Source organism: Ursus maritimus, unplaced genomic scaffold, assembly GCF_017311325.1.
Source record: "Ursus maritimus isolate PB19 unplaced genomic scaffold, ASM1731132v1 scaffold_7, whole genome shotgun sequence".
Taxonomy (NCBI): Eukaryota; Metazoa; Chordata; class Mammalia; order Carnivora; family Ursidae; genus Ursus; species Ursus maritimus.
The window spans coordinates 82,892,470-82,919,052 of NW_024426885.1; the positions used below are offsets into that span (position 1 = coordinate 82,892,470).

The 26,583-nt window shown below is 35.9% G+C and overlaps 1 protein-coding gene across 1 annotated transcript in view; it reads right to left on the minus strand.

Moving 5' to 3' along the window:
- Positions 1-26,583, minus strand: part of RYR2 (ryanodine receptor 2) — a 528,108-nt gene that overhangs the window by 341,238 nt on the left and 160,287 nt on the right. The window contains exons 13-16 of the mRNA XM_008689669.1: positions 16,781-16,945; positions 11,824-11,945; positions 8,253-8,436; positions 5,764-5,899 (exon numbers count right to left, since the gene is read on the minus strand). Coding sequence (XP_008687891.1) covers positions 5,764-5,899; positions 8,253-8,436; positions 11,824-11,945; positions 16,781-16,945 — 607 coding nt within the window. The remainder of the gene's footprint in view (positions 1-5,763; positions 5,900-8,252; positions 8,437-11,823; positions 11,946-16,780; positions 16,946-26,583) is intronic.

Below are 26,583 nucleotides of genomic sequence, written 5' to 3' on the forward strand. Positions count from 1 at the left end.
AACTCTATATATTACAGAAACTGAGCTTTTGTCTTTCATATAAATGGCATATTTTACAAAATTTCCACCTTTTTTATTTTTAATGATATTATTTATCATAAAATTTTCATTTTTGCATAGTCAAATTTATCAGTCTTGTATTAATCACTTACTAACATGATTTAACAATAACTTGCATCAAGATGGTCAAGGCAGTAAAGTCAGTAACTGCACGGCATCATGGCTAGCTTTGTTATTTACACTGTGTGTCTCTTGTTCAACCATTAACTCCATGGGAGCAGGGACTATATCCTGGTCACAGCTGACCCTCACTGCCCAGATTAGGGCATCTCGGACAGCAAGCACTCAATCTTTTCAACGGATTAGACTCCTATTTAAATCCAGATCCACTGGACTCCAAGTCCACATTTTCCCAACATGGCACAGTCTCTGTTACAGAGGACGCCCTTTGAGAAGACCGTACAAGGAACAGAGATTCAAGACACTTGGGAAATAACAAAATGGAAAAAGAAGCTTCCCTTTAGAGAGATAAAGAGAGAGAGAGATGGGTGTTGGGGATTCACAAAAACTCTCAGGAGTTGCAACATGAAAATGTAAAAGTTAAAGTTAATTGTGTGTGTGTGTGTGTGTGTGTGTGTGTGTGTGTGTGTCAGAACGTGTCTCTTGCTGCATGAAAAAAATAGTTTAAAAGCCACAAAATATGCATGTGTCTGAAATCACTGTGTATTATCTTATTGACATATATGATTACTATCCTGTTATCCTCCTTTAAGATGTGAGTCTTAGGGAATTATAGTTGTGTCAATTTTAAGTAATAGCTTCCACAAATCCTTTCTTAATCAAATGGGATGTAAATAATTAAGAAAACAAGATATATATATTTAAGAAATATGCACTGTATATCTATATACTGATCTTTAATACAAATATATACGTACTGTCTATCAAACCTCTTATATTGTCTAATCCCAGACATTCTGGAAGAATAGTACTGGATGGGAGGCACCCAAAACTAGGGACTAGAGACAAAGTTAGGTCACAGGTAAGAAGGGAGAGAGAGACCAGGCATGGGGCTTGAGTATTCCAAAGACTAGACAGAACAGGAGGGTGCATACCAAGGATCTGAGAGTCAATGCAAATTCATGAGGAAGTGAGTGAGGGCTCCCCAGTATCTCCAATAAAGTTTGGTGGAGAGAAGGAAGGGAGTCAGAGAGATTAACCAGAAATCCTACAGCATCCAATTACCAATGTGATTCTCAAGTACTTACTGAATACCAGCTATGCACTAGATGTGGAGGATACGAATGTAAGAGATGGGTGTGTTCAGGGACTGCGTGGAACAATGGGATATAAAATTTTCAGCCTGGAGGGAATTATGAAGAAAATTTTATTTCCTCCCTTTTCTGATGAGGAAACCAAGAGCCACTGTGTATCTACAATAATCATGATGCTACATCTTCTGTATTTCAAAATCCAGAACTCCCCTTGTTATATCCAACAGTTACAAGTAAAATTTCTTTTCCAAGGCATATTTAACTTTTTAAATTATTTATTTATTTGAGAGAGAAAGAGAGAGAGTGCACGAGCACACACTCGAGAGGGGCAGAGGGAGAGGAAGAAGCAGGCTCTCTGCTGAGCAAGAAGCCCAGTGGGGGACTCGATCCCAGGACCTTGGGATCATGACCTGAGCCGAAGGCAGATGCTTCACTGACTGAGCCACCCAAGAGCCCCTCTAAGGCATATTTACTTATTTTTATTTTTTTTAAGATTTTATTTATTTATTCATGAGAGAGAGAGAGGCAGAGGCAGAGGAAGAAGTGGACTCCCCAAGGAGTGGGGAGCCCTATGCGGGACTCGATTCCAGGACCCCATGGTCACAAACTCAGCTGAAGGCAGATGCTTAACCAACTGAGCCACCCAGGCACCCTTGAAGGCATATTTAAAAAGCAAAAGAAATAAGAAGAGAAACAGAGGTCAAAGAAGAAAGTTTTACTATGTTAATGAGGAGGAGGATAGTGATAAAAGCATCCTAAAATAAATAAATAAATAAATAAATAAATAAATAAATAAATAAATAAATGGAATAATGAGGAGAGCAATAAGACACTATGCTAAGCATTTGACATACGTTACTATATTTAAGCCATCCAACACCATTATAAAGGGAATTATTAAAGCCATTTACAGGTAATATGTATAATAACAATAGGTATCACTCACTATGTGCCTGGTATTCTTCTAAGCACTTTACATCCGTTGTGGAAATCTCATGATAATCCTAAGGAGTAGGCACTCTAGATTGGGCACTGAAGATGAAGAAACTGGGTGTGAGTTTAGTAATCTGTCCAAAGTCATATAACTAATAGAGCTTTAATTCTGAGCTTGGCTAAAAGAAGGGTCATTTTCTCAGAGACTGTTGCCTATGGATTAAAGATTAAGCTTTTGTTTTTTCAAAACAAGACACAATGGTGGTGGAACAGCAGGTGCACTGGTGTGTAATAGTGACTCAATGGCCACACTTAACCTGTTACAGGAAAATCTAACCTCCACAGGAATCTCTAATACATTTATTGAATAATTCAAACAATTATTTATTGAGTGCCAACTCTGTTTACACATGGTGCCACATGGTGGACAAAAGCACTCAGATTAGAATTCAGTCCATAAAACCTTTTGGTTGAGTCTAGTATTTAAGTTAACATTTGAGCTGGACATTTAGCTTCTTCCCCAGAATTCTCTGCAATGTTCACCTCTGTAAGGCAACCAAACAGTCCAAGGGCTTGCTCCCAGTTCCGGGAGTGGGTCCTTGACAAGTCAGAGCTAGTGTTGGTGAAATTCCCATCCTCCCTTGCAAGGATGATGGGCTCAGGAAAGACTACAGACACAGTTTGGGCTAATGAGATGAAAGATGTGATTTGCTAGGGGGTTTTAGAAGATGGCATGCTCTCCTAAGAGAATTTTCAGGAGCAGACTTCTCTCACTTCTTCCAAGTCAGAGAGGAAATCTGCAGCACCATGAGCTGAGGTCAGCCCACTGAGGCCACACAAGGGAAGCCAGAATTGGAGGGAGCTGACCCTGTGGAAGGCAGAACAGATATAAAGAAGTGGGTTGTGGATGCCATGATGAAGCCATGGAGTATACCCACTGGCCGACTTCCAGCTCTACAAGCTGATAAATGCCGTCCACTGTGTGAGCCCGACTCTTTGAGTCAAGACTGTAATTTGCAAGTGGACACATCCTAAGAGATCCATCATCATTCCACTGACAACAACTGCTTCTTCCCTCCCTCTTTGAATAAACCATTTAAAAATCATAAGTTTAGTCATGGTCTCATTAAAAATTAAACCATGAAACCAATTCTGATGAGCGGTGCTCCCACCCTCCACGTCTCCAGTATTTTGTAGAGTTTATTACTACTACTTCAGTAATAAAATAATGAGAAATTTAAAATAATGAGATTTAATCTCCAAAGAAGTCTGTGAAGGTAAAAGGAATATAAGCTTGAGGGATACATAGCCCAAAATGATAAAAGTCAAGTGCTGACTTTGCTGGATTAGATTTTTCTATGATTTTGGAAAAATCATTATAATTCTCTCTGTACATTTTTATTACTTATGGACACATGAGCACACAGACCGGATGAAACAAAAAAGTTACAGACTATGGAAAGAGCTGATGTGGAAACATAAGTAAGATATGCATTATCCAGATTTCTCTACAACACTGTCTCTGCACATAATACTTCCTACCCTCAAACACACACAGATGAGCCACCTCTTGACCCTAAGCAACTAGTTTGTCACAGAAACGAATCCCATGTCATAGGAAGTGAAGATGTTATACTGTGGTGTTAAAACACTACCACACATCAGTCTCTACCAAATATAGAAATTCGGTGCATAATTTCTTCTCTGGAAAAGAAATGCAGCCCCTAGAATGTTGGCATTGTAAAATCCTTGTCCTAATGATTTCATGGCTAAAATAATAAATCCAGATTCCTAGAAAGACTCTGTGGCCTGGGTCCTGCTCAAAGAAATGCTAGCCAGTGCTTCCCCTTATTCTGAAAGTACCAAACTACATGTGTTTAATTTTCATGGCAGATCAAATAGCCCACCTAAAGGGAGCATATTAGAAATGCTAGCAGGCACAAGAGCTCTATTTGCTAAATAGTATTATTAAGTTTTAATGAGTTTCAATTAGATTATAGAGAATTGCCAAATATTTTGACTACCTTTCATTCTTCATATTAAGAAAAAATGCCTCAAGACCTCTTTTCTCCACTTAGGCGTATACTTTCCTACTCTATCAGAACTCAATATATTTAATCAGTAAACGTTTTACTGAGTATGTGCCAGACATGAAGTTAAAGGACAGAGATGCAAAAATCAGAAAAGGTGCCATTCTTGCCCTGGAGATCACAGGCACATATGTAACTAAGTCAGAAATGGGTAAGTGCCATAGCACAAGTAAATACTAAGTGCCAAAAAAGTAGAGAGAGAGAGAGACAGAGAAAGAACTGTTTAACCAAGCTTGAGAGTTAGAAAAAAGGCCAAGATTAACTTCCAAAAAGCCAGGCATGAACTGGGCTTCACAGGACATAAAGGAATTCTAGAAAAGGTGGGAGTAGAAAAATGTCACTGAAGTGTGGACAGGACACTCAGAAATGGGTCTGGCTAGAGAAAGGGGAAAAACAATGACAAGGACCAGTCTGGAAGAGTTCACCGGGGCCTCATGTACCAGGCAGAGCAAATTAAACTTCACCTTCTAGAATGATGAGAAAAGGTGAGAAATTTCTAAATGGAAGAGATGTGTGGCTATGGTGTACCAGATGAATCTGGGATTTCGGAACTGAGCGTGAGTGAAGAGAGCGGTCATTCTCCACGTGTCTCCTGTTTTTGCATGTCCTGTGAAAGGAGCCTCTGAAAGCCTTTGTTTTGGGCTTTCTTTTCAAGGATGTTTGTAGCAAGCAGCCTTGGAAGAGAGAGATGGTGTCTCCATCCAAAGCAAAAGGGCAAGCAGGCATATTTCCAGTGTAACTGATTTGGACTCCCAAGCTCACAATTCCTTTCCTGTGACTCAACCGACTGCATGTCAACTGTTCCCTTCATATTGTCCTATGAGAAGGGCAGTTCAAGGAACCAGCCCCCAAATGCTGATATTTTGGCTTCATCCATTGCTTTGAGAAATAAACTATTCCTCTTTATCCTCATTGGAGGCCAGCTCACTAACTTGTGAGTTCATAGTTCTTGACAAGAGACAAGTGAAACTAGTAGAATAGCCCAGGCCAAAAATAATGACATATGTTTGCATACAGTCAATAGGAATGCAGCACCAAACACCACAAGTGTTTCTTAATTTACCTCAAGCACACCTAGAAGGTGAAAACACAAATCTCAAAAAGACTACTGAAGGAGAAGGGAGAAGGTTCCTGACAAGATTCTTGTGAGGCAGAAAGAGGGGTCTTGTGAGACTAGCCTGAGAATCACAAAGGAAATATTTCATGCATATTCACACAGAGGCCCCTTACCCATAAACTCACACCCTCGAAGAACCCCCTCCATAAACCAAAGACCAATCTGCTCTGGCCACAGTCCACACTCAGAGATGGACGTAAGTATTATAAACATCACTTGGCTTTAAGTGCAACACCAGTAAACACCAAAAGCCTCGATGAAGAAGCACATCATGAAACTACATTAATTGCTGTGTGATCCTTTCAAATAGATGTGAGTCAGTTGCCTTGAAAACCATCATACTTCTTACCTAGCAACTCATAGAGAGAATTCAGAATTGACTTCCAGGACTCGCCGGCTTCTCTCCCGGCGACGTCAGCAAAGTGGGCCGCACTGCTGTACACGTGCAGCCTGTCTATACATTCGAGTACGAGGTTGATCATTCCCTGGAAGGTTGATACAAATTACCATAAGAAACTGTGATTTTGCTCACAGACAAAAAAAAATGTTAAGTTGATTAAAAAAAAAAAAGTCTGGCTTAAATTAAGACTGTTAATCATAAAGAAAATTGAGGTCATATTATTTAAATGTCAGAAAGAAACACACTTGCACGAGAAATAAAATGTTTTTGACATAATTCAAATGGTTTTTAAATCCTGAGGGCTATTCTCAAATAGAAGCAGAAGAACAATACAAAAATATGTGCTTTATACTTCTATTTGCAAGGTTTACTACTGGATTTATGGATTGGTCACAACTGTATTTTACCGTGAGTAAATGAAGAGGTTCAGGGAATGCCACCCCAAGATATGTCACTTTGGCATAAGGATTATTTTGAGCTGAAGGCAACTGAGAAAAAGCAGACACAAGAAAAATTCTCTGCCCTTTTCCTCTACCAGGAAGGACAGGAGATGCTTCATCACAAGAAGCAAGGCCCAACACTTATCAGCCCAGAGGCTTCACAAAGGAATCTACATAACTTTACTAACTCACCCTTAACTTTCACTAGTTCCCCTATATATTCACCTTCCCACAACTTTCTGCCCCTAGAAGCTCAAAACTCCTTTCCTTGTCTCTTTATTTTTCTACACATTTACTGTCCTTTTGTTAAGATGCTGTATAAGCCTGAGTTCTAACCACTCCTTTGAGTTGCTCATCACTGAGTGCTCCCATGGATATGCATGATTCACATGTTAATAAACATTTTGTTTTCTCTTATATATCTGTCTTTGTCACTCTAATCTGCAGGACCCCAACTAATGAACCTAACAGGAGTAGAGGAAAATGACTTCTTTTCCTCCCCTAGAAAAGCATAAGAGCTAAGAATCCTGGTTCTTAGGGCAGGCATCATCATGATCATGATGATCATCATTATTTTTAATATTAAATGAAAGATCTAATAAATGAAAAAAGCTCATGAAAAGAGATCTTTGAAGCTAATCAAAAGTGCATTATAGAGCTTTGTAAGATGCTGTATGCACTTGAAATTATGCTTTTATTATTAATGCTAGATCAAGGTTGCCAAAATGAGGCAACACACATGAAAGGATGAGCTAGTTCTAGTTGATTGATCAAGGGAACCCATTTCTCACAGAGTTGTAAGAGGCACCATGGACCTAAACACATTTCTAGGTCTCCATCCATGCTGTCTTCCATGAGAAATTGAAAAAAATATATCAAAATCAATACTTCAAAATTTCACACACCAGTATTTCATTTTAGTTTTTCTAGACACTAAATGAATGCAACATAGTCTAACATTTTGGCACACACCAAATGAAAAGGGCCCAACAAAGTACTCCATGTTGTTACTGGCTCAGGTTGACCTACCCTGTGCTTTCATACCACTATGGTCTCTAAACATATCAGTTTTTTGTATACACAGTGAAAAGTCCTCAAAAATTGATGTGAAGTTCAAAGGCCTTCAACAGAAAAGCAGGAAATGTTTTAAAACTAGAAGAATGTAGAGTTAGGGCTCATGGGTCCTCAGCAATTCTCTAACTTTTTTCTTAGCTACTTTTACAAAGATGCTTTCACTCAGACACATTCATTATTCCACATATAGGGAGCACTGAGAAGAATGGGAGCACCTGCTGAGCTGGCCTGATTTGCCAGCTCACCACTGACATCCTCCCACTGAAACTCTTGAATATACAGTACTAATTCCGACACTCATTTTAGGGTCATTAAACATATCCCTCAGTCCTTCTGTCTATGAAATATGGCACTTGAGCTCTTTTTAACTGGAATGTGCATGAAATAAAATCACACACAAAAACTGAATACACAAAAAAGTAGTAAGTGGGGCTGCTCTAAGCAGAGAGCCCTGAGCTCTGCATCCCTCAGGTGTCCTGCCCTCTCCTGGACAGCTTCCCTCCCAACACAAAGCTCCTTGTGGGTCCTCAGACACGTCCAAGTAACCTCAAGAACCTGCTCAACAGTCTAAAAACCTTCTTGTTTTCCAAAGCCTGTATTTATTTAGACACTTCAAGATACTGCATTTATATAATAAACGTGAACTAAACTGCAGTGCAACGTATGATCAGCATGAAGGCTGAGCAGACAGCAAAATAAAATGTCCTTTGCCAGGGGAGCGAAGAGTTCCATTTTTTAAAATGAGCACTCCCTGACAGAGAAATAAAAATAATTGCAGGATTCCTCCGAGGCCTGGTTCCCTTAGGCCATAGTTTACCAGCTCATCCAACTCAAAATGCAAACCTGTCAGACAACTGCCCCACAGAGAAGTTGTTTTCCTTTCCAGACAGCTGCATAAAGAGATGAATGTTGGTAGAAACTCACCTCTTCCTGGAAGAGATTCTGGCGGTTCTTTAGAGCTCGTAATCTGTTCTGCTTGTCTTCATGCTCTAAATGTTCATCTGGGGGATGAAAGTAGCCAATCAAGTCCTGCAGACTTAGACTCACAGATTCTATAGGGAGGTCCACCGTGGAAGCCTTCACTTTTTTGCTGAGTGCATCAAGGCCCCTAAAATAAACAGCAAACATTTCTCTACATCAGCGATCTGCAATCTTATTATTTTTTAGACCACAGAGTATATAAAGCTTTACTCTCTCTCCCTACACCACCGTTAAAGGAACCCATAAGCAAGGTCCTTGTTTTCCTCAAAGACCAATAATTAATATATTCAAACAAAAATTGTAAATTTTATCAAGTATATACAATGCTATACTAAAAAACACAGTATCAAGAGAAACTCATCTAGACAAAAACATAAAGGGCCTTGAGAACCAATTCCTACAGAGCCAATGGTCTCAATATTTAGAAACCAATTAATTTTCATTTTAAATCACTACATACACTTCAAGGTTTAAGATGCAGCTTCCCAGCTTCATAATTCTGACTTCGTTTGTTCTGTTTTGTTTTTGGAGAAGGAATTGTTAACTGCTACATGATCAGTGACCCTCACTGACATTCTGAAAATTCCTGCCTGTTTAAAAATACATTCCAATGATGTTAATTTTTAAAAATTTCTTATTAATCAGAAAGTAATATATTAAAATGCTTTTCTCTAATCTGAAAAAAAAAGTATTTAAAATTGGATTAAGAACATCGTGTTGCATTTTCTTCAAAGAAAAACATATTACTGGCAAGTCAAAGGGTTAATTTGTTAAGCTTTCTGAGATTCTGAGTCTTAAAATTCATAGCTTTGAATGTACATGGAAAAAACTTTAAAATAGGGTATTTGTAAATCAAAATGATTTCAAAATAAGAAGTTTATTTAAAAACAGACAACAGACACCATAAAAGAATGGGCGAATGCATATACTATAGCTGATATAGCAATACTCATATTAGGCATGACAAAATTTAATGCATAAAATATTATACTTCCTTTCCTGCACTCTGCAACAGCAAAATTATGTGGCAATATTTTACTCCAAGGAAATGTTCCTGGCTAATTATCTGTTTTAGAATTTACATTTTAAAAACAATAAGGGCCTCATAAATGAGAATTAGCTAATCTTTGAATTTACAATACTCACAAATATAATTTAAAATGTATCATCAATTACAAAAGATTACAAAAAATTTTGAAATAATTGAATTCAGCCTTATAAACAGTAGAAATAGAAAAACTGTACAACTCTCCTAAAGTTTTTGTCCACAATTTCAAATCAATTACAATGGAATTTATCTATTACCTAGTTTTATCATCTCTAAAAGTCTTTCTATGCTCAAAAAGTAATAGAAATGACTTTTCAGAAGAAAATTATTTCTCCCCTTTCATAATAAAAATTTATATACGATGATATACTTTTGTTCTAAACATTTTATCTTATTAAACCTTAGTTGAATCATAAATATATTTATAAAGAAGTTAAACTCAACTCTCATACTAAAGTGAATGAAATTCAAAAGTGATTCAAATATACTAGTTACATTTTTTTAAAGAGTTTTTTGAGAAAGAGCACGTGCATGAGCCAAGCATGCATGTGTGTGAGCAGGAGGGTTGGGGGGGAGGGGAGATGGACAAGCAGACTCCATATTCGGTGTGAGCCCGATGGGAACCTCAATCCCATGACCCCAAGAGCACGACCCAAGTCAAAACAAACAGTTGGATGCTCAACCAACTGAGCCACCCAGGTGCCCCATCAAATATATTATCTACATACAGTATCTACAGTATCTACATACATAAATAACACCATGACTCCCATCTCCTTTCTAAATAGGTGTTAAGAAGACGTGCACTCCAAAGGTAAGCCCTAACAATAAACAGAATCAAAAGGCAGGTACAAGGGACAATAAGCTGATGTGTACATTTAAAATAATATGCACAGTTCTCTTACAATGTAATCATTACTTTCTAGAAGCCTCTTGTCAGACAAATACTATGCAAAACTCCTAAAATTGTTAATTATGTAAGTTTTATAATGTCTGTCTCCTATAAAGACATTCACCATCTTAATTTATCAAGAACAGAAAAATGAAGAGAATAATTGAGGAAAACCAAAGGTGGTAGAATCATACTATATCAGAGCAAAGATTAAAGCCATGAATTCCATCTCTACATTTTGCACTTTGAAGATTAAACAATATTACTACTAAACACAGATTCCTCCCTAATATAACTTTCAGAATACATTTATTAATATACCTAAAGGAAAAGAAGGTTTTATATGTATTTCTTGCAGTCCAGAAGAATAAAATCCTTTCTCACAACCCAAAGGCAAACACGCACATACACACACACACACACACACACACACACACACACACAATTCCACCACCACCACCACTACCCTGACCTAGAAGACAGAGACCAGAAGGGTCACAGAAAAGAAACTATAGGGGTAGCTGGGTGACTCAGTCAGTTAAGCATCCAACTCTTGGTTTTGGCTTAGGTCATGATCTCAGGGTTGTGAGATTGAGCCCCACGTGAGGCTCTGTGCTCAGTGTGGAGTCCTCTTAGGATTCTTTTCCTCTCCCTCTGCCCCTCCCCTCATTCAAGCATGCACTCGCTCGTGCATGCTCTTTCTCTAAAATAAATAAAATCTTAAAAAGAAACTACATAAGAAAACTCAAATGAAGAAAATCTAAATGACCTTGACTTCCACTCTAAGAATAAAAAAAAAAGAAATCTGCCAATACTTTTTTAAAAATCAGGATCTTAATAGTAAATAAGACTACACTAATAAAACAAATATTTTTCCCATCAAATCTGAAAGTTTAAAAAGACATAGGATATATCCATCATAAGCCAGAAAGTATATTGGTTTAATGTTACCAGGAAATACCTTGACCACAAGTTTGATTTAGTTTGCAGATCTGCAACTGTTTCCGTTATGAGGTAGGAAAACTTATTTACTACAAGAATCATTTTTAAATATCATTCAAGGAGTGCCTGGGTGGGTTCAGTTGGTTAAGTGTTCGACTCTTGATTTCAGCTGAGGTCATGATCTCAGGGTTGTGAGATCGAGGCTTGCATTGGATTCCGCACAGAGCTTGGAGACTGTTTAAGATTCTCCCTCCTCCTCTCCCTCTGCCCCTCCCCAAACCCTTTAAAATAAATAAATAAATAAAGTTCAAAACTCACAAGTATCTAGGCTTCATTACTCTCAGTGTGAAAGCAGATTTAAGTAGTTGCAGCATAAGGGTATATTATAGAATAATTCTGAACCCCAGCTATGAATTATAAATTACACACACAATTTCTAAAAATCACATTCCCTTTTAAAAAGTTTATTTATAAGAAAGACATAAAATCATCTATCATTTTCTAATGTGTACTGCCAACCTACGAAATTATAGGTTTACCACCACAGTATATTTTAGAATTGTGTATTTGTAAATCCAATAAGGACATTGAAATAAAATGTCAAACCACTACTACAACAGAAGAAAATGTACCTTATAAATCTATTGAAAAGGAAGACTGTACTCCGGATGACACGTGCAGTCCGTGATTCTTCATGCTGAGATCTAGATAAATTTAAGCCATCATCCATGTGACCTTCATGATGCATAATAGCCTACAGAAATGCATAAATAACACCATGACTCCCATCTCCTTTCTAAATAGGTGTTAAGAAGACGGGCACTCCAAAGGTAAGCCCTAACAATAAACAGAATCAAAAGGCAGGTACAAGGGACAATAAGCTGATCTGTACATTTAAAATAATATGCACAGTTCTCTTACAAACCACTCACTCAATATATTCATTGAGTTTTTCTTTTAAAAAGTGAGTCAATAAATGAGTTAAACAAAACAGACACCAGATCTCACATATTTACGTTCAATGACTGAACCACAGTCTAAGCAAACTCTGAAAAAAGCAGTAAAGGAAAATGTTGCATTGGTATGCCAGTTACCAGTTCTGAACATAGCCTGAGTAATAAGTACTGATCATTGTTTCCAGGGCATCTAAGTTCTTTAAAAAACATAATTTTATTAGTTCTTTTGTTTGGCTTTATGTTTTTGAACTTTCTACAGAAGTAATAACATAAGTGTAGAAATCTTAGGTGAACAGCTAAATGAACACACCATGCAACCAACACCCCAATCAAGAAAGAGAACATTATAGTACCTTAAAGTCTCCCCTAGGGCACCCTTACTGGCCTCATCCTCCATACTACTCCCCACCTTCCCGACTCTTCATAACAAAGGTCAGTTGTGTACTACACATAAATGGGACTACGTGTATCTAGCTTCCTTCACTCGATGCTTGTAGCAAGACATTTCAGCACATCTAAGCAGGTGTACTGAACTACGATTAATGACTAGAATTAAAATTATATACTATCTAGAAAGTAAAGAGGAACTCGTTAGACCAAAATCAATGAGACAGAGCTATGTCTGTATTAAAAGGCAACTCTGTAGCCTTACATGTCTTCACTGACAAAGAAAAAAAAATGATTAAAATGAAGGCACATATTACTTGTTGTAAGACTCAAAAAACAAGCAAACAAACACAAAGTGGAAGAGTGGAATTAAGGAAGATAAAAAGAGGAATTAATGGACCAGAAACCAAATAAAGTGCTAAAAAGGATGAATAACCCAAAATTTGATTCTTTAAGAAGATAAATAAAATAAATATACCTTTCACAAGCCAGGCTAAAGATAAAATTTTTTAAAAGAAGAAAAAAAAACCAGAATAAGATATGACACAAAACACATTAAAACTGTAGCACTGTCATAAGTCAATACTATTTACAACTCAATGGCAAAAAAATGTAAGTTAATATCCCAGAGGAAACAGACGGCTTCCTAGCAAATTAAGAATTAAATACAGTAGAAAATTTGATGAGATCAGCTTATTTAAGAGAGACTAGAAAGGAACTTTAAGAGTTACTATTTAAAAGATCCCAGGTTTACAAGTGAGCTCTAAAGAATCTTCAAAGAACAGAGAATTTTCATGGTAAACTGTCCCTCTCAGACCAGAGGTGAGAAAACTATGGCCTGTTGCCTTTTTCAGTACAGTCTGTGAGCTTTTAATGAATTTTACATTTTTAAATGGTTGAAAAAGACCAGAAACAGAATATTTTGTGATATATGAAAATTCCATGGCATTCAAATTTCAAATTCAAATTTGTATCCCTAACGAAGGAAAGTTGGTTTTATCTCTGAATATATATGTAATAATTCTAAATAAAACATGAATAAGATCTAATAATATTTAAAAAGCATAATAAACTATGGCCAAGTAGGGTTTCATCTATGCCTTTAAGGATTCTTCAATATCGTAATGTCTATTAACTTTATTTATCAACAAACTGAAGGATGCTAAAACATGATGTATAATTCCTCTAATTGATAAAATTCAGCAATAATTCCTAAGTTTTTAAAAAGCCAGAAAAACAGGAATAGTAGGATATCACTTACATACATAAACTATTCCAATTGTCTGAGGGATGCAAGAAAGTATAATTTCCGTGAAATAGGAGTGAGATTCACAATAAGAAAGCACATGAGATGAGCAAGCAGAATAGATGAAAAATAGAAAGCTGACAGAAAAAGTGATTGGGGATGAGATCATGAAACATTACAAGAAAAGTGAAATTTCAAAGGCACTGAAAGAACTTAAGGAGATGAGCACCAAACACAACAAAATGAGTAATGTGATCTAGAAACTAGGAAGAAAGATAAAAATACAGAAAGAGAAGACAGCCAACATGGAGAAGAGGAACAAGCCCATTTCCTGAGAAAGAAACTAACAAACAGAAGGAAAACAGAGGTTGTACAATTCTCTCAGTTTTAAAAAGACATATGTGTGCTAATTAAAAATTCTTGGTGACAGATGTTTTCAGATTTTCTTAAAAAGGTAATACAGTATATAAACTGTATACTATTTGTAACACTAGCGTGGTCTGTGCATCACTCTGCAATCAATAAATTTATATTTCTGCAGCAAAACATGAATATTCACATGATGTGGGATACATTAAAGCTATGAATAGTGATTCAGACATTTTTTAACTAACCAAGTTTTTATTTATATGAAACAACAGAAAGCCAGTTTCAAATATGTAAAAATCTGGCAAATATATGACCAACATGCTTTTCTTGAAAGTTAAAATGATTTGAAGCCACTAGCTAACTGGGAAGTATATAAAACATAGGAGATCTGGACTGAGAAGTTCTCATATATGGTGACCACACTGAAGTCTTCCCCTAAGGATTTACTATAGTAGATGGTTCTCCAAGTGGTAATAAGTCTACAGTAGAGATTTTACTAGATTATCTCTTCTATGGCCTATAAAGTCTGTCTTCTCTAACTTAAGACTGGTTAACTTCTCAACACCCTTAGCTTTCTAGAAGGAAAGACCTATGGTGGTGAGTCTAAGTCCCACTTTGACTTTAACCCATGGTTAAGGAATCAGATAGTGGAGTAAGGATTAAGAACCCCAGAATAAACTGCAATGGACTGAAGACAGAGAAAGGACTGATTAAGCAGTGATCTGGTTTGTCGTGGTAAAGAGGCTGGAATTACCACAGGAAGTAAAGCTCAGCCATGATGGGTTTTAAACATGGCAGTCGTAAAGCCAGAATAGATTGGAGAGAAAAGTAAGACTGAAGGCAGGCAGACACACTGGTTAAGAGGCTCTGGAAATAGAGCACACAAAGGATGAGAAAGGCTGAACTAGATCTGTAGGGATGGGGCAGAGGGAATTACTTTGAGGTCCACTTAGAAGATAACATTTCCAGGGCTTGGTACTTTCTTTGAATTCAGCAGAATGTAATTCAGCAGAAAGGTAATTATGGAAACTCTTGGTATTTAATTCCCATGCAAAATATTTAAAAGACATTTTAAAAAATATTTAAAAGAGTTTGGTTTAAAATGTTCCTATTTACAATAAGTTGGAAATAATTTTATTTGCAACTATTTAAATTTATAGCAAAAACTATGTCATGAGGTGTGTGGTTTTAAAAATTCATTCAAGTGGTACTTGAGCAAAAAAAGATTGAAGACAATTGTTTAAGACAATTGTTAATATATATATATTGCATTTACCACTTAAGTATAGAGAATGGGGAAATGACACCTGAAGTTTCTAGTGATCTGATTAAAACTTATTTCTATCTTTGCAAAAATACGATGGGCCCCTGGGTGGCTCAGCTGTTTAAGTGTCCCACTCTTGGTTTCAGCTCAGGTCATGGTCTTGGGGTCCTGGGATAGAGCCCTGCATTGGGCTCTGCACTCAATGGGGAGTCTGCTTGAGATTCTCTCTCTCTCTGCTTCCCCCCTGATAAAGAAATAAATCTTTTAAAAAATGTGTCTACATGTTATCGTTTCTACCTATATTTTTCTCATAACCATTTATCATATTCAACTCAATTAAAACTATAAAGAAAATGTGGAATTAGACAAGAGCTCACAGAAAGTAATAACTGAGTTAAGAATTTTACTTTCTTCCCTCTTTCTGTTTATTATGATTTGTGCAATCATACTTTGAACATTAACCTTTCTGGTAAATACTGAGGTATAACAATATAGAATGCCATATGGCAAATCCAATAAAATCACCATTCATAAAATAATAAAAAAGGCCTGCACAAAACTCATCTCCAGTATTACAAGCAATGATAGCATCTATCCTTCGGTGTGGTAGTATTGGAAGGAAGCATGGGGTGGGGGAGAAGGGTGGCAGAAACTGTTTCTAAAATATGCAAATTTAAATTTTCCAGAACACACATCAAAAAATTTTTTTAAAAAGGTAAAATTTTAATTATATATTTGATTTACCCTAATATATATATATCTATTATTATTTCAACACATAATAAACAGAACAAAGCCGTTACTAAAGTATTTAACATTCTTTCTGTTGTTCTCCTTTGCCTTCAAAATCCAGTGTATTTTTTATACTTATGTATTTATTTTTTATACTTATAGAATATCTTGATTTAGATACCAAATTATTATTGAAAACACCTGTTTTAGAATTGATGACATTTATAGTTGGAAAAGTATATTCACATACCTAAGTTATCCCAAACATGCACAAAAATCTTCTAATAACTTAATCAAGTGTAAGCCTTTAAACTTAGATTAATTAATTAGCTAGAGTGCATGAGCCCTCCTGTATTTTAGAGACATAACCCTGGCAGGAGCACAGAGAACAAAGTGAAGTACGTAGATGCTAGAATCCAGAAAAGAGTCTATTTCTTGGCTTAATATTTAAAGCCATGATGTAACATCCAGCATTGTTCACCTCACAAAAACTAAAGAGATTATTATGGTGGGATTTGATCTTTTTGCACGTTTAGCAGGTGGCTCAAAGTGTTAGCTACCTCTTGCTGTTTTGCATTTGTGTATTTTTGTCATACATAATGGCAGCTATAAATTGCGTTTTTACATAATCTTACCTTACGTTGTATGGACCCCATTCTCACTGATTTCACATCCACAGACTGGTAAGTAAGCCACAGGCCTGTATTTATATGCTGTATATAGCATACTGAGTCTCCGTATTTTATTTCAGATGTCCCCATGCCATCGACTTCTTTTCTCACTCCTACATCCAATTTTTCCTAAGGAGAGAAAGAGAAAAAAAAAAAAAAGAAGATAAGCAAAAGTCCTAAAAATACTAGTATAATATATATACTAGTTTATATATATAGATATTTTCTTATATATTTATAAATTTATATATATTTATATATATAAAACATAATCTATCTATATATATATATATATATATCTTAAAGATTTTATTTATTTATTCATGAGAGACAGGGAGAGAGAGGGGCAGAGGCTAAAGGAGAGGCAGGCTCCCTATGGAGCAGGGAGCCAGATGCAGGGCTCCATCCCACGACTCCTGAACCACCCAGGAGCCCAAACTACTAGTTTATATTGAAAGAACTTTGCCTTTTTGTAAATATGTTCCTTGAAAAATTCAGCAGTCTGACATCCTTTAAAATAATGTCAAATACTCTATTCTAGCAGTTCAACTGATACTGAAAAATCAAAGTGGGAAATTGTAAAGATAAATAAACATACTTTGAATTACTGATGCTGGTAGAAAATTATTTTGGCCCTAACATAAAATTTTATATTGCTTAATGGCAAACTCCAAACCAGAGATCTTAAAATTAGTAGCTTACGCTTCATATTCTTTCCAGATTTTTTTTTCATTATTGGCGGTTAAGAGCATAGGTTTAGGGGAACAGAAAATCCAGTTTTGAGTTCAATCTCTGCCACTGATTACCTCTGTGACCTCAAGACAATTTAAACCTTTTAAGCCTCAGGCTTCTCATCTGTAAATAAAGTTAACAAAAATATCTCACCCATAGTATCAGAAAAAAATGAGATAATGAGATAATGCACATAAAGTGTTCAGCCTGGGATAAAATAAATATACATAAATTTTAATGATTCTGACCATGAAAATGGTGTTGATAAATGTTGATGGTGATGTTACTAAGGATGTTAATAACAGTGCTGATTTTTCTTGAACTGATCAAAGCCATAACTCAGTTTCTACAACTGCAACTTCCAATGGGGACTACAGACCCATTTGCTCCCAGGGCTACTAGGGTAAGTTCCCTGTGCTATGAACAGCCAACCACTCCTCTGACTCCAGCTAACTATACAAATCCCTCCCTATTTTAATGCTTCCTCCTTTAACACGCTCTTTCAATTTTCCCTCCCACACTTAACTCTGGTCTTCAGGCACCCATGATGTCTTCAAGTTCTATACAGTCCTTAAAATAACAGCAAAAACAACAACAACAACAACAACAACAACAACAACAACAACTAATGTTCTTTTGGTTGCTGTTCCTCCCTCTGTGGTTTCTTATTCTTCTCCTTGGTCTAGCTTTTGTTGTTAAATTTACTTTACATTTCATCTGTGTCTTTCCTTATTTAGCTTTCATAATAGTTACACAAATGTTTTTGAAGATAAGTTTGGAGTAACAGTTACACAATTAGTTGGAAATTACTAATTAGTTGGAAATTACACAAATGTTTTTTAAGATTAGGTTGCAGTAAACTTTATGGCTGTTTCCTATACCAAAAGAAATAATTCAAGTAGAACAAAATTTTGATAGATTTTGTTCATGCCATTTGCACACTGTACTAATAATTCTAAAATGATTAGGAATATGCCAACATTTGAAAATTAAAATGAACTGAAATTCTTAATACAAAGAGTCAAGGTCATATAAGAAAATGAACAAAATTATCAGCTGATGTAACCATTATGCAAATAATTTGAAACACTATTCTAAGACTCTGCAATAAAACAGATAATTAAGCCATTCCAACTTCATTCTATCAAAGAAGATAAACTACTAATCTGCTTACGCCAAACCTATCAATGGGAAAATTAAATTCTAGGGGAAAATATAACAATGTAATTATCTCCTCAGAATAAAACAATGAGCCCCTAACATTCTAACTTTTTGTTTTTCTTTTATCCAAGGGAATTAGTTGGTGGTCTACTTATAGACTATGGATTATGTTTTGAGAAGTCACAACTACTAATTGTAAAGTTATGCTTTGGTTTTTATTAAGTAGCTCACATCACTCTGTGGGTTACAAGTTATAATAATGACATTTCAGGAAGAACTGCTTTAGTAACTATCTCTGATGCTCAGGTCAGGGAAGATCTGCTAAAGTAACATTAGAAAAAAGTAAAGCGTGATTATTTGCTGTACGAAAGAACACAAGCCATTCATGGTCTTTCCTTCTTTTATTTACTGTCATTTTCTGTAAGTCAGATTTAAGAGAAGGAGAAATTCAGGTGGGAATAATCTCGATGCTTTGAACAACTATAAGCATAAGCATAACATGAGTGGAGAGTGTGACAGCTACTAAAAGCCTCTAACATAAAATTAGCCTGTATTACTAGAAATACATTGTCCAGATTAGGCAAGCAATAATTTTACTAATACTCTGTATTATCTACACTGTATCAAAATTAGCAGACTTTGGTTTTGGCATCACTTCTTTATTTCTTTTTTCGTTCTTTTTTATTCTTTTGTTTCTGTTTTTGTTTTACTTACTCTGACATTAGGAAATCACAGAGTAGTTAAGTTACACTAATCCTCCCGTAGATAGCAATTATAAAATTTGGAGAAAAAAAATCCTTTCCAGAATCTATCAGAAGATCCTTGAGAGAGACCAAAAGCAGGGAGAAATTGGAGAATATTTTCTCTCTAGAGGAAAACGGTACCCAGGTGATTTCTTAAAAGCTGCCTTTTGCCATGGGGTATGCCCTGCCCAATCTGCCTGCAGCACAGGGAGAAGAAATCTGCTGCTTTACTGGCTTGAGATATCAGAGAACACACTTTAGCGCTCACAAGCAGCCAGAAAATTAGATGACCTAAATCCTGGACCAAAAAAGTATCTGGAAAGTCTGATTATAAAATTCACCCAAATTCTTGCTGACCACTAAACTATGCCCTGTGGAACAGCCGCAGATGAAAGCTGAAATAACTGAGCAGGAATATAAGGCATTGCCCCTGCAAAGGAAAGAACAAAACTGGAGATTCAGTCCAGCAGGTTAAGTGCCTGCTGAAAGTAAAATCACTCTTCACAAAAACAAACAAACCCTTAACAAAATTAAGAGTCTCTATAACATATCATTTCTAATATCCAGTATATACTGTCAAAAAAAAAAAAAGAAAAGGTGATCTATACTAAATTAAGAAAACAAAACCAAATGTGACCCATACCAAAGAAAAAATAACAGGTAATAGAAATGATGCAAAGATAGCCTTCACAATTAGCAAATATTATAAATATAAAATACATTCACGGACATGAAGGAAAACACATGCATAATGAATAAACTGATGGGAATCTCAGTTGAGAAATAGAAACTATGTAAAATGCATTGTAATAGCAAAATGGAAATAATAATTGAAATACAAAATTAATTGGATCAACATAACATCAGATTGGAATTACAGACTAAGGAGTCAATGCAGTTGAAAACCGATTAATAGCAATTTTTGAATCTCAAGATCAGACTCTTTTTTTTTAAGATTTATTTACTTAGAGAGAGAGAGAGGACACAGAGGGAGAGAGAGTCCTAAGCAGACTCCATGCTGAGTGAGGAGCCTGATGTGGGGCTCGATGCCAAGACCCCGAGTTCATGACCTGAGTGAAAACCAAGAGTCAGACACTTAACCGACTGTACTACCCAGGCGCCCCCAAGATCAGTTTGCCTTTAAGAGCACTCGGACATAACAGGCACTTTGCCATTAAGTGGAAACGTTCCTCAAAACACTATATAAGATTTAATTCCCATACCTCCTGCATTTAACTTAGGAAATGTTTAGATCCTCACTATTATCTTGGCATTCACTAACATCCATAAATGTTTAAATAGTCTAATCGTCCATCCTATAAGAATAATCTTGAGATTTGAGAGCCACGAAAATGTTCAAAAAGGAAACAACTCTTTTTAATACAGTCTAGAGCTGCTGAAAAGATTCCTTTTTTTTACTATTAGAGGATTTTTTGGATAGATATTTTCTCTTTTGCTTCACGGACAACCTCAGCATGCTATACTTCAACTATGAGAGAAATGTTGGCATTTTACTGAAATTGCTTCTCGACAGCCTTCTTTCCCACTTGACTATTAATTAGTTTTTCAAGGGCAGGAATCATATGTCTGGTTCCTTCACTCCAATGGCCCATGTCCCCAGGAGCAGAATGGAGCCTGCAAATATTAGATTCTCAATAAAGACTTATTAAATGAATAAATAAATTTTTGGAAGAAAATCACATACCCCATCCGATTTCCCACAGAAAATATACGTATAAACTACTCCCATTCCTAACATTTAAATAATTCTACTTATGAATGCTTAGAAAATCTGATTTCCTAATGAATATCAAATGATTCTAGAAGTAAAAAAGACCAGCAAGAAAAATATTAAGTGATATTTTGGCATTGGTCACACCAAACTGGCCCATAAGGCCAAAACTATTTCTGACAACCGTCCATATTAAGTGATACACGGGCATTATATATACCAAATGAAGCCCATTAAGATTTGTTTTAGAGGGGATAAGGGCAGAAGGAGAAGGAGAATCGTAAGCAGACTCCACACCCAGCATGGAGCCTTCCTGGGGCTCGAATTCATGACCCTGAGATCATGACCTGATCCAAAATCAAGAGTCGGACACTTAACCAACTGAGCTACCCAGGCGCCCCGAGGCTCATTAAGATTTTTAAATTAGTCACGTATGATTTTGTTCTTATTATATGGACAAGGTAGGTCAGAGAGATTCTTCTAGTACTAATAGAAATCATCCTTAAATCCTTCCAAATTATTCTCTCAGGTGACTGACAGGAAGGGGGGGGGAAAGGCCTTTATCCTTAAAGGATGGAGAGTTTGTTTTTGTCATAGACAGTTCTGCTTAAGACAAACAGTGGTTGAAGTGAGGAAAATTAAGAGGTCAAAAATTTTTGGGCTTCTTTATGGTGCCACACTTAAACACAAAGTAGTCGCTGAGAACTGGGGAGTCTAACAATGCAAAAGGGTCAGAGAAATTACTAGAACAGATAGACCAGGCCAAGTTTCGCCCATCCAAAGCAGGGTTATAAAAAGTACATAGCTTTATTCATCCCTGGTGTTCAGAAATCTGAGGAGACACTCTGGTGGGTGGGTTTGTGGAGAGAAGGGCTTTAAAAAATTTCTTGTTCTGGGAGGGCCTTTGATGGGCTTTCATAGCAGCAATAAAACAAGATCACAGCCCCTTAGGAAAAGCCCTCTCTTATCTGTGTAATCCTGGCCCCCTGAGTGTGGGTTGGGCCAATGAACATGATGCAAGAGCACTCATGATCAGATTACACGATAGACAAAGTGAAAAGATCTTACAGATGTAATTAAGGTCCTATTCAGTTGACTGTGAGCTAATACCCAGTATGAGTGACAATCAGGTGAGCCCTTTAAAGAGGGCATAGGCTTTCCCTGAGCTCATAGACAGCAAGAAGCTAGTGCCCACGGGGTCCCATCCTCATCATGATCTTCCTCTCTGGCCACCTGCAGGATGGACTCCAGGCTTCCTCAACCAGCCCTCACAATCTCATAAAGCAAATCCGCACAATAAAAATCCCTTAATATACATGTATTTCATGCTGGCTCTGCTTCTCTGGTTGAACTTTGACTGATACACCTCATCTTAACCAGAGAACGTTTCAGTGAGCTCATTCTCGGGCTGACTGCCACTAAGAAGGATCAGTATAAAAACTCTAACTTAATTTCTATATCTTCTATGAAACCATAATTGGCATTATTTTCTATGACGCCATCAACACCCCTTGAAAAAGGGTGACTGGAAAAATTTATTTTGAATGTAATCCTGATTAAATGCAAAATCCATCTCCATCGATGACTTTGCATAACTATTTTGATAAGAAAAACCCCAAATTCTCCACTCTGCTTTTATTTTTTAGATACTGAATCAATCACTAAACAACCATAATAGTCAGATGATCACAGATGAGCAATGTTATCTTTTCTATCTGACATTATCATTATTATTAAATCTTTAATTTTCTTATTAAAGAGGGTTTTAGTTTTAGTATTTTCATCCAAAGTCTGGAACTGGCACATAACTCAACCAAGCCTCAAATACTCATCTGCATAATGAAGATTAAAAGTATTATCTAAGCTTCATAGGCTTGATCGAGGATTAAACAAGATAATGCATGTAAGGTGCTTAGCACATTACTTGGCATATAATAAACTTTAGCTGTTATACTTATTTTCACTGTGTATGTATATTTTAAAACATCTTAAACATTTTTGAACCAAAAATTTTAAAAATCCCAAATAAAAATGACATACTAAAAACTATGTCCTGAAATGTTCTATTTCTGCCATGTGACCTGTAACCCTTGTCATCTCAATGGCAGTCTTATTTGAGGTAGGTATTCCATCATTTCAGTACCAAAAGGTTTTTGTTCAGGGTGTGTGAGAGAGAAAAACTGTAGAAAATCACTTACAGGGGAATATTTTAGTGGCATAGTAAGCTAAAGAAAAATTACATCTTGAGGGAATATAATACATTTGTAATTGGCAAAACCTACCAATGATTAAAACTGACATTTCAACATACTGGAAAAGTGATCATTCAAGTTCTAGGAGTAGAGAAACTGAAGAATACTGGGTCTAAGGAAATCTACATAAATCAAATTGAATTCTTCATTATGTAAAATGTTGTCTTTAATGGAAGGCCAACATAATCACTTTGCAATATATACATGTATCAAATCATCATGTTGTATACCTTAAACTTATACAATGCTTTATGCCAATGATATCTCAATAAAGCTGGAAAAAAAAAAGAACATAGGCTGTATTATAAACTATTTTGTACTTTATTCTGTGTATTCTGAAGATATACACTTATCAACAACTGTTGAGTCTCCTGTCAAATTATGAATTTGAGGGGCGCCTGGGTGGCACAGCGGTTAAGTGTCCGCCTTCGGCTCAGGGCGTGATCCCGGCGTTATGGGATCGAGCCCCACATCAGGCTCTTCCACTATGAGCCTGTTCTTCCTCTCCCACTCCCCCTGCTTGTGTTCCCTCTCTCGCTGGCTGTTTCTATCTCTGTCGAATAAATAATAAATAAAAATCTTTAAAAAAATTATGAATTTGAGATTGGGTATTGAGTGCTCACATTAGTGTCAAAGACATCCCAATGGCAATCAAAAAAAAATTGCTCCTTATATTTACTAGTTGAATAGTTTTTTAAAGCCACTTTCACTTATACTTTTAAGAATAATCTTAATGATTTGCTAAATTTTAAGGATATACTTTCAAAGGGGTCTCAACAGTTATAGGTAAGGCACTGCTAATATAAGTACAAAGGATCATGACAGATGATTTTTACTTCTAGAGTTTCCAAAACCATACCCTAAATCCAAGATAAAAGTTGGTATTTTCAGTTGATCTAGAACAGTTAAATTTTTCATCACAGTAATGAAGATGTGATTTGCAACATAGTAGTTATGTCAATCAATAATCGTTTATTGTGTACTCAAAATATACTAAGAATCAAAGAAATGTTATATTAAAAAAAAGTCTTTGCCTTCCAGAAATTGAAATACTTATTATTTTTATTGGAAATAGTATAATAAAAATATGTAAATAGCACTAAAGGAAAAAAAGCAACAAATATATCTTTAAGTGAAAAAAATATATATATATACACCTTTAAGTGAACCCAGTATTATTTCAAAGACCAGGGGCCATGATCAAATGTGATAATTAACAAACGAATGAGAAAATCTATTTACTACTATTTTTTTCTAAAATCTTGATACTATAAAAATACTTTATTTCAAAAATATATAATTTCATTTACAATTAGAGACTATTTTTATTCTGTTTTAGTTGGTTCTTAGTTCAATGATTCTTTATTGTGAATTGCAGAAAGCAATTTTACTCAAATAGATTTCAGTTTAAATAATTAGCTTAAATATCAAAATATGTATATATTTGCTAATAACACACACATACAATACAGTTGTTTTTGAGTAATGGAATGTAATTTTCCCCTCACTACATTTTTTTAATTCCCTTTAAAATTTTTTTGTGACTATTATACGTAATAAAAAAGTAATTTTAGAAAGAAATGATAGAGTTACTATCTGTATCATGGAAAAAACGTTATTACCTAATTTGCCAGTGATTTTAAAATGAAAATTCTGTGATTGTAGAAGTAAAATGTTTTCCTGGCTTTCACATCTACCTTCACTACTCTCAACCATGTTATCATATATAATTACCATGGTGAATTTAAAAAGTGGAGTATAGGACAGTGAATTATTAACTACCTGCATATTAGAGTGATTTAACAGGAGATTAGCTTTAGAGAAACTGAATAGCTCACTAGTAAGTATCACTGGGATCCTTGCTCTCCACTTCCAGTGTAAGCTATGACATTACACGGTCGCCAAAATCCAGAAACAGAATCCCTGAGCAGAGAGGTTGAGAAAGAGCTAGCCAGTTAAAATTCCTCAAATGTCAGCTATACTCTAACACAGAATATTAGCAGAGATACTGGGGGGAAAATGTTTCAAAATTTTCTATTTGGGGCAAGAACTTCTGTCCAGAGGAAAGTATTCCTAGTTTTTGAGTACTTCCACTTCTAGGCACCCAACCACAACAACAACGTGCATCAAGCTTACATCCAAGAATGTCAGTGCAATGGTTTTCTTCTTTAACTGATGCTTTGTTCTTGCAGAAGAAATATGGCTATTGTAACAAGCAAAATAATCCAGAGATTTGTTTTTTAAAAGTTAAACAAAAAATTTCTACCATATTTGTTCTTACATACCTTTTATTTTGATTTTTCTAAAGCACTCAAAATTAAAAGATGAGTGTAGATCCTTCTACATCGATTATATAATCATATACAAACACAAGAAATTTTTTAAGGAAAAAATAGTTTTTTAAAGGACATTATGATTTGCTTTTTTTTTAATTCAACAGTATTATGATGGATATTTTTCCAGATCAGTATATTCTGAGAGCTAATACCACTTAGCTATCGACTATATTTGCTGAATATTTGAGTCTTTTCCAATTTTTTTGCCATGACAAAGAATGATGACATTAACTTGCACTAGTTTTATTTTATATCAGGAAGACAACCTCCCCTCATTAAGAAGAATTGCTAGCTCAGGGGCTGTATGTATGCAAGAACGTTTAAAAATACGTCAATATACATTTCTCTTCAGTATTTTCAATATCCATTTGAATAACCTAGCCCACTTTGCCACTGGCAACCATTTACTTCCTGGAGAACAGGACTGCTATAGAAAGAATAAAAGGAGAAAGGTAGTATCAGTTTCAGATTTCTACAGCAACAGGATTTTTGGAGACCACGGGAATATGGCTGTTATAGAAATAACGAAAACAGAAAGATGAACTCAGTATTCAGATTTCTACAACAAAATAGAATTTTTTCCTGGGAGCCTGCAGAGGGGTGGGGTGGTGCCTCAGCTGTGTGAGGCCCTGCAAGGTGAAGGGCACACCTCCAGACTCCTGTGGCGGCCAGGCAAGGGGGCTGGGGAGATGAGTAAACTATTCAGTTCAGGGTTCCAAGCCTGGAGCCAGAGTGTGGTTATTTAAACCCACCCTGGACAGGAGGTTTGGGGCAGAGATAACCTCCTGTCTACTGCCTCTTCCAGGCTTCA